The sequence below is a fragment of the Marmota marmota genome, unplaced genomic scaffold, assembly GCF_001458135.2.
Source record: "Marmota marmota marmota unplaced genomic scaffold, marMar, whole genome shotgun sequence".
In the NCBI taxonomy this organism is placed as follows: Eukaryota; Metazoa; Chordata; class Mammalia; order Rodentia; family Sciuridae; genus Marmota; species Marmota marmota.
The window spans coordinates 4,482,894-4,496,272 of NW_025999926.1; the positions used below are offsets into that span (position 1 = coordinate 4,482,894).

Here is a 13,379-nt window from a genome sequence, read left to right on the forward strand (position 1 = left end):
TAAGTACATGTATGAAGACACAAATGGTGTGAATATACTTCATAAACAACCAGAGGTATGAAAAATTGTGCTCTATATGTATAATATGAATTGTAATGTATTCTGCTGTCATATATAACAAATTAGAATAAAAAAGAAAGTACTGTCAAATAGCTTTCAATTATTAAAAATGTAATTATTTTTATATGAGGAAAAAAAAAAAAGAAGAGGACATGGGATGGGAGAGACTATCCTGTCACCTGTGAGAGTGTGGACTTGACTTTTTTCTTGGCTTTTCTGTCAGGGTTTTTAGAATAGTTTTCATTTTTTTTTTTAGATTTTGAGTCTATATCACTAGATGCTTAAAAGTTTAAATTGGTAAATCTTCCTGGTGAATAAAAGTGTTTAATAATATGAAGTGGGTGGAACTTTTCTGTTCCTGCTCTTTTAGTGTAGTTACCTTGGAGTTTGCAATATATTTTTATCTCCTCTTTTTAAAAAAATAAATATCTATTTATATCTACCCATATATTTACTGCTTCCTTTTCTATTCTTTGTGCATCTCACACTTTGCTTTTTCTTACTGATCGAGTGCTTCCTGTAGAATTTACGTTAGTGATGATCTGCTCCGGTGGATGACCATGGTTTTCTTTGGTCTGTGTTAAATGGGTTAAGTTTGGCCTGAAGCTGCTTCTGTATATATTTTAAGTTTGGCCTAAAGATTTCTTTGTCCATAATGACCTATAAACTAACTTGGTGTGTAAGTGGACTGTAACCTCTCTTGTAATAAGGAGCTGAGTCTCAACCAATTACAAGTGGCCAAAGGTTCAGAGCATCCAAACAGGACAGCTGGGAGCTGTAACCAGTTGAACTGTAACCAACTGGCCCGTCGCTGGGCCTCACTTCCATCTTCCACATGGGGCCTGCGCCACGGTGGGGCCCGGCATTCTGAATCGTCTTTGGTCTAGATGGCTTCCCAATTCTAAAATTGAAATAAAGCCAATTAAGAGCTACAAAACTAGATTTGTTGTAATTCTTTTAACATCTGGAGAAGTCTAAATTTCACCTTTGGTTTTGAAAGGGGAAGAATTCCAGCATGGCTCAGCAGTGGAGATAGAATTCTGCCGCCCTCTGGCTGACCTTGTGTCTCTGGGTTCTGTTTTTCCTTTTATCTTTGGCCAAGGGGTTCCTCTCTGTCTTTCCAGCTCTTTTATGAAGATTTTAAATTATTTAATCTAACATTTTAAAAAAATTGTTCTCAGCATAAATAATCTAACTTACTGTTACCAGAACCTAGAAGTCAGTATTGTTTTTATTTTGAATGATAAATGGAAATGAGATTCACGGGTCCTGTTTGATACCCAGATCCTCTAGATTGTGATACTGCCAGCTTTGTTCTTGTTGAGTAATTTATAGGCTGTTAGCCAGAATTTTAACTAGTAAAGGGGAACTTTCTAGATCCATGATCCCATCTTCCTTATATTCTCTTTCTTGGTCAAATCTGCTCATAAAATTTTATAACTATTTTTGGTAGATGGCAGTATTGCAAAATCTTTCAAAGTATATCTTATCTGAGTGGCGTGCTTAAAGTCCTATTAGCAGAAAAAGCAATGTTGGCCTCACCTTGATAGCTGTGGACTATTAGATCAGTTAATAAGTGCTGAGTTATCATAGGATCTTATGAAAGGATACTTTCTTTTCCGGGTACAAGACTAGATCTTACATTCTGTTGGTTTCTCCATTATATTTGATATAGTATTTCTCTTGACAATCGGAAAATAGCTCAAGAGCTCAGTGTGTGGTGAACCCAATTCAAATACAAAGGTTACACTGTTTGACCTTAGTAGATGTTTAATCACTGTAGACCTTTAAAACAGATAAAGTAACTACAAAGTAATGTGGCCAGCATGCACCTTGAAAGGGTCACTAACCTGGTGACCTTTCAGTAAGAGACAGGAGGCTTTACCTTGGTCCAGAGGAGTAAATATATGCACAGATAGAATCGGCACACCTGATCTCTGGCCTTTGCTAACCACAAAGTACAGATAGCCATCTTCAACTCACCAGTCCAGTCTCTCTGCAAGAGAGTTCCTTGTTCACATCCTTTAGGTAAATATTCTGTTAAAATGGGCAAGGTCAAGGGTTCAGTTTCTTTACCTTGTGCCCCCTGGCCCACCCCAGATAATGATGTCACTGCTCTCCTATCTACTGAGAAACCCCTGACTATATTTTAGATTCTGGAAAACCCACTATTGAGCAGACAGAGGAACCCACATGATTTGCCTGCTGCTCAAAATGACTGTTACCATTTTTATATGCAGAGGAAGATATCTGTTGGATTTCTAACCAAATTTTCTTTCTGTCTTTTTCTAATTTTATTTGAAGCTGTTCCCTTTGCCTCTTCTCTACGTCGGAAACCACCTCAGTGGATTATCAGGCACAAGTAAATTAAGGTACGGAGAGGGAGACCGGTGTTGGGGTGCTGACTCACCCATCTTCTTCCAGTGGTTGCAAAACTAAGTTTGATTTTGCAGGAAGCCCTGGTTCCCTTGGGCCACATAGAGAAGGCAATGCTACTTAGTAATTTAAGAAAGGAAGCTATAGTTTTGAGTTGAATTGGCCAATGTTTTGGGGAATGTTTTTTTTTTTAATATTTACTTTTTAGATTTTTTTTTTAGGTGGACACAGTATCTTTATTTTATTTTTATGTGGTGCTGAGGATTGAACCCAGTGCCTCGTGCATGCCAGGCGAGCACGCTACCACTTGAGCCACAACCCCAGCCCCTTTGGGAATGTTAAAAAGCTTATATTCATATATTTACATTTCAGTGTAGAACATGAGCTCTGTAGACATCAAGCTAAAGAAGCCCTGATTTATCAGGGTAGATTTGTTTATGTGAATATGGTTGAATATAACTTTTGGTTTCATATAAAAGCAGGAACGTTTTGTCGGGTTTGGTCGGGGAATAAACAACAGACACATTCAGTTGTGCACTGTCTGCTTCTCACATTGCCACTTCATTGATTTCAGCATCCCTTGATTACTTTTGCTAAGAAATCCAATGTAAAAGCTTCGCATGGTGGTGCACACCTGTAATCCCAGCAGCTCAGGAGGCTGAGGCAGGAGGATGGTGAGTTCAAAGCCAGCCTCAGCAATTTAGCAAGGCTCTAAGCAATTTAGTGAGACTCTGTTCAAAATAAAAAAAAAAAAAAAAAAAAAAAAAAAGAAAGGGTTGGAGATGTGGCTCAGTGGTTAAGTGCCCCTGGGTTCAATCCTGGGTACCAAAACAAAAACAAAACAAAAAAAGCACTGTAAAAAAAAGTAAAAATGAGGGCTGGGAAAGACAAAGCCATCTGTCAACCAGAAAATGTGGTGTGACGTGTAGTCTCGTTGAACACACATGAAGGAAGACCCAAGGACGAGAAGAGAAGTCTGTGCAAAGGGTGACAGAAACAGAGGGGCATTTGTGCAGGAGGGTGGGAGGAAGGTGGGAGGAGGCCGGAGGAGGCCACCGGTGGTGCTGCCTTCACTCCCAGGTGGAGCAGCCCCTGTGAATGTCTCTGGGGATTTGTGCTTCTTTCTGGGGACAGAGAAGTCACCTTGCCCTAATTGCCTCACATCTTAGCTTCCTGTGCTCCAGTCTCTGGTTGCTGATGATTTGCAAAAGTTTATCCTTTTCTGTAGGATCCCTTCCTTCCTTCCTTCCTTCCTTCCTTCCTTCCTTCCTTCCTTCCTTCCTTCCTTACCAGGGATAGAACTCAGGGCCACTCAACCACTGGGCCACATCTGCAGCCCTTTTTTGTATTTTATTTAGAGACGGGGTCTCATTGAGTTACTTAGGCCTCACTAATTTGCTGAGGCTGGTTTTGAATTTATGATCCTCCTGTCTCAGCCTCCCAAGCTGATGGGATTATAGGCATTGCCACCATGCCCGGCCCTCTTTTATTTTTTATTTTCAGACAGGGTCTCACTGAATTGCTTAGAGCCTTGCTAAGTTGCTGAGGCTGGCTTTGAACTCGCAATCCTCCTGCCTCAGCCTCCTGAGCTGCAAAAGTTACATTTTAAGGGTAGAAATCAGTCGCATTAAATATATTCACAGTGTTGTGCAGTTGCAGCTGCGATCTGTTCCCAGAACGTTTTCATCATCCCACGATGAAACTCTGTTGATTAAACTGTAATTCCTTCTTTCCCTCATCCCCTACCTCCTGGTTATCTCTGTTCTACTTTCTGTCTCTGAATTTGCTGTCCTTCGCTGGGATCACACAATATCTGTCCTTTTCTGGTGGGCTTATTCACACAGAGTGACGTTCCCAAGGTTCATCCATGTGGTAGCACATATCGGAATTTCATTCCTTCTGAAGACTGAATAATCCTCCACTGCATATACATCTGTGTCATTTCAGCATCCATTTGTGAAAGCTTTTGATTTTGACGAGGTCCAATTTATCTATTTTTTTCTTTTTTCTGTTACCAATTTATCGATGTGTTCTTTTGTTGATTGTGATTTTAATGTTGTATTTGAGAAGATTTTGCTTGACCCGAGGTCATAAAGACTTGCTATGCTTTCTTCTAAGAGTCTTATAGTTTTAGTTCCTATATTCAGGCCCTTGGTACATTTTGAAGTAATTTTTAGTGTATAGTGGGAGGTAGGACTCGGATTTTGTTTTTTTGCACCTGGGTGTGTGTTTGTCCCAGCCAACCTTTCAGACCTTTGCTGAAAGCACTGATCTTTCCCTTTCTGTTGTATTATCTTGGTACAATTTCCACTGTATTGAAAATTGGTTGGCCACAGTTATAGTGATTTGTTTCTTGACCCTTGATTCTGTTTCACTGATAACATATGTAAACCAGTGACCTTGGAAGCAGTGCTGATGGCTGGGTCATCGAAGCCTGTGGTGAGTTTTGAAATGGGAAGGTGCCTTGTTCCTGTTCCACTTCCGGGGTCCCTTGAGCTTCCATGTGAATTTTGGAATCTGCTTGTCCGTTTCTCCAAAGGAAAAGGAAAAGGAAGCCAGTGTTGAGTCTGCATGTGAAAGGGGCATGAAATTCTTTCATCTGTTTGCTTTTATTACTTAGCATGATTTATTAAAGGTCGACAAGAGAATTCAGGTTGATATATTTAAGTTGAAAAATGAATGGGCTTAATTAAAAGTTGAAAACCTGTTTAAAGCAACAAGGAGAACCAGCCCTGGGAGTCTGACGCCTGCCTGCCCCTCTTCCCAACAGCCTGCCCATGTTCACGGTGCTCAGGAAGTTCACCATTCCGCTCACCCTGCTCCTGGAGACCATCGTCCTCGGGTGAGTGACTTCTGTTTTTCCTCCGCTCCTCCCCTGTGTTCCCTGTCCCCTGCAGTATTTTTACCCGGCAGATTCTAGCCATCCAGTCCTCTTTCCAAGTGGCTGGCTTAAGTCTTTCATTTTACATTAGACAAATAACACCATGTTCATGGTAGAAAATTATAAAGGAAAAATCGGTCACCCTCAAACAGTTAGATGTCCGGGGAGGCAGAGGGAATAGAGAGGGAAGGTGGTCCATGGAGGACGGGGGGAGGATATCAGGGAAACCAGTTCTGATGCAGTGACTGTGATAGAACATCAGAATAAATTAATTTTTATAACATTGGTATAAAAGTTTCTCATGAGGATATTCAGGCCGGCATTCAAAAGGGCAATTTTTAATTTTGTTGTGAAGGTTATCTGAATGAAATTTAGTGGATGATTCAGTGTGTTAAGCCTTAATATTGAATTTTATCTTGACCTTCGAATGCTCCATCCACGTCCCTGCAAACCGGACCTAGCAGCAGGCTCGCCCCTATTTTGTCCCAGCCACTCCCTTGTGACCAGAGATACCAGTTTATAATTAAATTAAGAAAACGGATTAAGAAATAATTTTGGTCTGAATCATAAACACTTTAGAACTTTTTCTACATGAAGCGTTGTCAGATTTGGGGGGTAAATCGGCTAATACCTCGGTTCAGTTTGTTTTAAAAATAGAGTCCACATTCACCCCGCCCCCTCCTCTCCTGCTTATTCATTTTCCACAGGAAACAGTACTCGTTGGGCATCGTGGCCAGTGTCTTTGCCATCATCCTGGGGGCTTTCATAGCAGCTGGGTAAGAGTCTTTCTTTGTGCCTCTGACAATAGGCCCAGCCCCTCCTCAGTTTTTCATTTTCCACCTGGCTGCAGTTGAATTGACGAGCTCGGAGGCAAAGCTGTTGAGGTCAGTGGGATCCCCATGCCGTCCTGTGAGTGTTCCTGTGAGTGTCCGACGGGCTCCCTCAGTGGCCAGAATATTTCTGAGAATAAATATGGCAAGCTTCGCCGGACATTAGCATTAGCACAGCCATTTTCTCTTTCACAGAAAAGTAGTGAACTACTTACTTTTATTACCAAATGTCTTCAATTGAAAAATTTTACTTGCACCATTCTTAGGTATTTGATGAAAAATGACAGATTTGGGTTGGGGGCGGCGGTGTAGCTCAGTGGTCGAGCGTGTGCTTAGCCTGCATGAGGCCCTGGATTCAATTTCCAGCATCAGAAAAATCCCAGAACAGACTTATGAAGCCCTTGAGTGTTGTTTTATCATCCTTAGAGGTATCTAAGGGAGAGAGCTGTCATGAAGTGTTTTGGGCTGTGGGCCAACACTGTTGGAGTATGACGACCCCAGGGGTAGAATGCTGTCATTAAACATGTTGTATGTTTGGGACACAAGCCAATGGTTACATTAATTGTTAATATGCAAAAGCAGGAATGAGGAGTCTAAATTTGCATTTGCAAGTATATAGAATATTCAGATTCCTGTCTTTTTTGGAGGGGGGCGTGGGCACTGGGGATTGAACTCAGGAGCACCTGACCACTGAACCCCCTCCCCAGCCCTATTTTGTATTTTATTTAGAGACAGGGTCTCACTGAGTTGCTTAGCACCTTGCTTTTGCTGAGGCTGGCTTTGAACTCACAATCCTCCTGCCTCAGCCTCCCGAGTCACTGGAATTACAGGTGTGTGCCTGGCTTCCTGTCTTTTATAGTATGGTGCCTGATGTATGCCTGCAGTTAAATTTCCTGGGTTCTAAGCTGTTTTTCATTTCTCTGGGCATCAGTTTCCTCATGTGCAAAGTAAAGGTGATAATAGAAAATGTACCTACTTGAATGAAGGAAAGAAAAGGTTGAAAGAATTTTAATTAAACGCATTTTGCAAACTCCTTTAGACCCAAGGGCTCCAGATCATTCATTGCATGTTGAACAAGGGAGTGGGCTGCAGAGCCAGGAGGCCTGGGACCGAGTCTCCTCACTCTCTTCCTGCATTGATAGAAGGCTCTGAAACCGCCTCTTGCTTCAGTTACTTCTGTAAAACGGAGGTTAGAATAACATCCACCTCGTGAGGTCATAGTGAGAATTTAGTGACATAATTCACACAGAACTTTGACCAAGTTCATGGCCAAGTTCAACACAAACGTATTGAGCATGTTCTGTACACCAGGCACCCTTCTAAGTGTTGGGAATTCAACAGTTAAGTAGACAAGAATCCTTGCCTTCAAGAAGCTTCCAGTCCAGTTGTACAGGTAGACAATAAGCACAAGAAATGGGTGAGAAGACACAGTAGGCTAGCTGGTGACAGGTATTATTAGCAGCAATACGAGGGTTAGTTATGGTCGTTACTGTGAAGACTGAGGTTTATTATTTGTGTTTTCCTTTGTACCTTCTGCTTCCCCGGTCCCAGCTATGGGCTGAGGTTGGGCCTGGCAGGCCAGTGCCCTGGTTTTGGGCTCTGCTGCATGCCCGTTGCGTTAGGGCCACCGAAGACAATAAGCAGCAGCTCTCAGAGCCTGTCTCACCATGGAGACTTTGTTCAAATGACATCGTGTGAGTGAAGGGCCCTGGGAAGGGGGCTCTGTGGAAGCAGCCTTCTCTGCAGGGCCACCGGGTCACCCTCTCTTCTGGGTTCCTCAGGTTTACTTTGAAAACCATTGACTTGGAGCCAGTTGAAGACTTTTACATAAAATGGTTTACAACACAGAAGGGATCCCCTCTTGGTGGGGACATTCACCGTGCTGAGCTGCAGGCCAGCTGTGACCCCAGCCTTTGGTCCTCTCACTGAAGTTAGTTTATCCCAATGCAGTGACTGTGGATCCAGCTTAGTTGGATGAGCTGGTTAATGCTGCTAAAACAAAAAGCCCCCACGTCTCGCTGGTTTAACTCACCACGTGTCTTCTGGGTAGACTGCATGAAAACCAGCTGCAGTCAGTGCTTGTGGGAGGGCTGTGCTCCTGTAGCTCAGGGACCTGGCCCGAAGAATCCCTGCTTTGGAGGGGACTTCCTCAGTCCTCTAGGCAGGAAAAGAGCATGTGGGGAATTGTGCACTGGCTCACAAGCTTTTGTCCAGAAGTTCTAAGTGCTACTTCCTCCCCCTACGTTTTTTTTTTTTTTTCAAAGCAAGTCACACGGCCAGAAAAAAATTGAAGTAGAATCATCTTCAGATGACTCTAAATGACAACATGAATCTGCTCTGATTATATAGCAAGTAAATCACTCACACACTTCTGTGCACTTAGTACTGGCCTAAATGACTGATGAGTAAGACACCAGAGACCAGGTCACCCTGCCGGGAGTGGGAACATGGCTGTTGGGAACGCCTGGCTCCCTAACATGTGGAGGCTGAGGACTCTGGGAATTTCCTTCAGCCTCTCCAGGCCTCTTCTCTCCATGCCTCTAGACTCCTGACTTTTCCTTTTTATTCAGCTGTTAAAAGAAACACTTTAGACAAATTTAACAGAGTGTATCGGAGCAAAGGAACAGTCTGGAAATTCTATGACTCTCAGAAAACCAGCTTAGACTCAGAGAGCTCCGTCCAGCAGTGCACCAGGCAGCCTTATGGGCGGAAAATGGAAGTGAGGCACAGAGGCAGCTGGACTGAGCCTTCGCCTTATCCGAGCACAGTCTCAAGAGTTGACTGCCTGCAACTGACTCAAGCCTGGTGATGGGCTGAGACTCAGCTGTGTGTTGTCAAAGTTAGGCTTTCCGTCAGTTAGTCTAGGTGCTAAGCTAGGTTGTGGTGCATCATGTGAGGACTCCCCTTTGGAGCCGTCCTCAAGCCAAAGTCAGGTTAGTTCCTTTGTGCAGTGCTGGGGATGGACCCCGGGGACGCATGCGCACTAAGCAGGTGCTCCACCATTGAGCTGCACCCCAGCCTCCGTTTGTTTTAGCACAACTCTGCTGTGTTGCGGAGCGCAGACGCTTCTCCATGAGTTAAGCGTGAGTGGGCAAGCCATGTTAAAGACCCTTACTTTGAGGAAAATCCCCTTATTGTGATGGAACTGGAGAATTCTGATGTATGATAATAACCTGAAAGCGATTTGCATTCTCACAAAGATATTTGTAGGTGATAATACCAGTGGAAGTCTCAAGCAAAAATATGATTTAATTGGCATGCAGATTTTGATGCAGTTTTGGCCTCTCTGTTGTGTTCCCTTTGGTTGGAGATGATCTTATTTCGACGTTGCGTTGCGGGGGGGGGGGTGTCCAAATACGCCACCACACAATATGCCACCTTGGGATAAAGGTTATTTTGAGCTAAAGGCAACTGAGAATCAACGGAGGCCTCAGAGTCAGGCATAAATGCCTTTGTGGAGGTGGCCCCTTCTGCACCGGAGAGAGGAGGAGGGCAGCTCTTCTCACTGAAGAGAGAGCCCAGGCAGCACCGAGATGAATCCACACCGTTAAACCCCAACAACCTTTCTCCTCCGTTATTCCCCTTGCATATTTCCTAGTCACTTCCCACAATTTATTTGTCCCTTGATGTCCAACCCTCTATCCTTTGTTAAAATGTCATGTGAGTCCCCCTGTCAAGCTGTTTCTTTGGGTTTTACTTTTCTGTGAACTCCTGTTCATGTAAAATACGAATAAGGTTTGTGTTCCTTTTTTCCTGTTCATCTGTCTTTTGTCAGTTAGTCAGACCCAGCTGGCTGTGGTGGCCACACCTCTAGGAGACTGAGGCAGGAGGATTGCTTGAGGCTAGGAGTGGGAGGCTAGCAGGTCAACTTAGTGAAATCCTGTCAATGCATTCATCCATTCGTCCATACATACATATGTTAATTCACACATTCACACATTAATTCATTCACAGGCCCCCCAGGTACTGAACCTAACAGGGTAGAGGGGAAAGTTTATCTTCCCTGGAAGTTGATAGTTGTGAGTTCTGACATGGGTCTGTTATTGTCTACAAGGATGAAGTGCAAGTGTGTGAATCCCATCATATATCAATTACTGTTCTCTAACACCTATGTCATATCCCCCAAACATTTTTATATTGGCATTATTTTTTTTTTAAAAGATTGTTTCAAAACCACAGGAATAGGATGGCTTGGGAAGAGTTTTATAGACCTTGGGGGTGTCTGCCTTGCCCTTTAGATGGACAGGGCACTGTTCGGCAGCAGATGGAGGTATCACGTCCTCATATGGCCCTCTTACCCAGTCACTCCCCTGCTGTCCCACAAGGGCTGCACCCTGGGGATGGCCTTGTTCACAGCAATAAGCAAAGGCATTGGTGGGTCTCCCCTTAGAAGAGTCAGGGCTCCCCAGTTATCATGCTGACTTCCAGATAGCAAAAGACAGGGCTTGGCAGGGGGATTGGTACAGTCCTTGGGTCATAAGCTCTGTGTAATTAAGTAAAAGCCACCTGATTGGCTGGTTTTCTTTTTGTCTGGAGGCAAAATTAACCATTCTCCAGCAGAGAAGGCAAAATATGCCGTATAAGTGTTGCTAGGTTGTTACTGGCGTTGGATGTGGATTTGATAAGGAAAAGCAGGCAGGCTTTGAGGCCAAGGGAGGAGGAGTTCCTGAATAACCCCCCTTGTCTTTCGTTCTCCTACCAGGTCTGACCTTGCTTTTAACCTGGAAGGCTACGTCATTGTATTCCTAAATGATATCTTCACAGCAGCGAATGGAGTCTATACCAAGCAGAAAATGGACCCAAAGGTACCGGGTCTTCCCTCCTGTGGCTTTAGGCTTTACCATCTGCCCCCAAGATGATGCGAAAAATGGAAATGGATTTCTACAGTTGGCACATAATTTAATTTATGTAATACGATTGATCAATCACTCATTTCATCCTAATTATTTGTGTATGTTCTTGTTACTCTTAGTCTTGGAAAATTTGGGGTGAAAATTAGATAGGAGGGGAGAAGTTGTCACTGTGTGAGAGACACAGTCCCAATGTACCGACAACAGCAGAGCACATCATGGCTCTGTCAGCATGGTCATCAGTGACCACGGCAAAGTCCGGGGCGGGACACTTGTTTGGAGAGTGTGGAGTCTGCCGGCCGGACAGACCCCGGCTCTCCCTGGCCATGGTGACTTTGAACCTCAGCTTCTCCAACCTCGGTTTCCTCACCCATGACACGAGTAGCCTGGAAAGGATCCCTGGTGGGTCCTCCAGCAGCACCTGCCTCCTCTGATCCCCAGGGGCCGGCCGGGAGCTCTCTGGCCTGGGTCTGCCTCAGTGGAGGCCCCAGCTGTTCCAGGAAGCTGTGGAGGATGAGCCGGCCATATGGCTCTTTGTTCCTGGTTCTTTGTGTAGAAGGCGGGAGTTCTCCCTATCAGGCCTTTTTTTTTTTTTTTTTTTTTTTTAAATCTGTATGGCCATTTGTTTCTTTTATTGGTGGCAGTTTTACAAAAACATGTTTGTTGTCTTTTGAAAAACCACAATAGGTCAGCCTTGTTTGGTGGAGAGGTGGTGTGGCCTCTTCTGTGGAAGTGAATACATCAGGGCTCTTCTTCAGTGCAGACGGCAGATGTTTTAAAGGAGTTGTTTATGTTAACAGTTTTTATCTCCTTTACTGTGTTCCAGATTTCTTTAAAACAGAAAGAAAAGCTCACATAGTCAGAATGTCCAAGGGGGTGGAAACTTGGCCGGCTTTTCATTTCATCCATTTTGTCTGTAGTTTTTGGTGTAAAATAAATATTTATTCTAAAACCAAAATACGATTGAAATGAAGCATTTTCTGTTGGGAATTTGTAAAAAATATTCCAGTAAAGAGTCGGTGAGGAATACATGTTCTAACGTTGTGTAGATTCATAGTTGTATAAATAGCTCCAGGAAATTTAATGCTTGTATTCTAAAATTCAGTGGGGTTTTCTTTGTTTTTGTAGGAACTAGGGAAATATGGGGTGCTTTTCTATAATGCCTGCTTCATGATCATTCCAACTCTTATTATTAGTGTCTCCACCGGAGACCTTCAGCAGGTAAGTGGATAAAATGGTCAATACAACTTTCCTTAGCCATCTTAAAATTTCAATATTTAACATTTGGTACTCACTGAAATAAAATGCATACCTGTATATCTTATATATAGTATATAGGATCACACACACACACACACACACACACACACACACACCTCAGATCCATATATAGGATTACCAGGAAGGTACATAAAATGTTATGTCTGGGAGCTGGGCATGGTGTCATGAACCCTGGTCCCAGATACTCTGGAGGCTGAGGTGGGAAGAATAGTTCAAGACCAGCCTGGGAAACAGAATGAGACTCCATTTCAAAAAGAAAATCAAAAGCTGTTTGAGGGCTGTGGTTGTAGCTCAGTGGAAGGCACTGGGTTCGATCCTCAGCACCACATTAAAAAAGAAAAAGGTGTTTGATGTGCCTGGTATTTAACACCCTTAGACACACAGAGGCAGCAGGATCTTGTTGACAGGAACTCAGGACTTGCAAGTTTTTGGAAAACAACAATCAAAATCTGAGTCTGAGTCCCACTGTCCTTCTTTGTTGATGTGGGGACCCTGGGACAACTACTTTCTTGGGAAAGAAATTTTGATAGTTTAAAAATGGGTTTCTTTGTTGTTTTTATTATAGACATTTTGAAACATTTGCAAAGTAGGGAGAATAATTCCATGAACTGTCGTCTCTCAGTCCCCAGCTTCTTGGCATTTCGCTGTGCTGATTTTATCTGTTCCCATCCAGCCTCACCTCTTCCCGCTTCTGCAGTATTTTAAAAGAAACCCCAGACATCGTACCATTTGTACATCTAAACATTCCAGGGTCTACCTTTGACTGTTGAAAAGGCATTGTTCTTTCTGAATTTGTCCTGCTTAACTTAGCCACTGCTTGTTCATGAAAGACAGATAAGATGGTCAATTAGGCCCAATATTTCTGTCTACTCCCAAACGTAAAGCTTCCTGAGTGCCAATTGCGTCACCACAAATGGAAAATTCCACACCTGAATCGTTTGTGATGGGTCACAGTAAAAATGTAGGCATACTAAAAATATTGCATAAAATTACCTTCAGGCTGCATGTGATTATGATATATATATATATATATGTATATATATATATATGTATATATATATATATATGTATATATATATATATATGTATGTATATATATAT

General features: G+C 43.1%; 1 protein-coding gene across 1 annotated transcript in view; it reads left to right on the forward strand.

Moving 5' to 3' along the window:
* Slc35d2 (solute carrier family 35 member D2) overlaps positions 1-13,379 on the forward strand; it is a 49,478-nt gene that overhangs the window by 15,994 nt on the left and 20,105 nt on the right. The window contains exons 4-8 of the mRNA XM_048800333.1: positions 2,365-2,432; positions 5,207-5,278; positions 6,025-6,093; positions 10,850-10,952; positions 12,126-12,218. Of these exons, the coding sequence (XP_048656290.1) occupies positions 2,365-2,432; positions 5,207-5,278; positions 6,025-6,093; positions 10,850-10,952; positions 12,126-12,218 (405 nt within the window). The remainder of the gene's footprint in view (positions 1-2,364; positions 2,433-5,206; positions 5,279-6,024; positions 6,094-10,849; positions 10,953-12,125; positions 12,219-13,379) is intronic.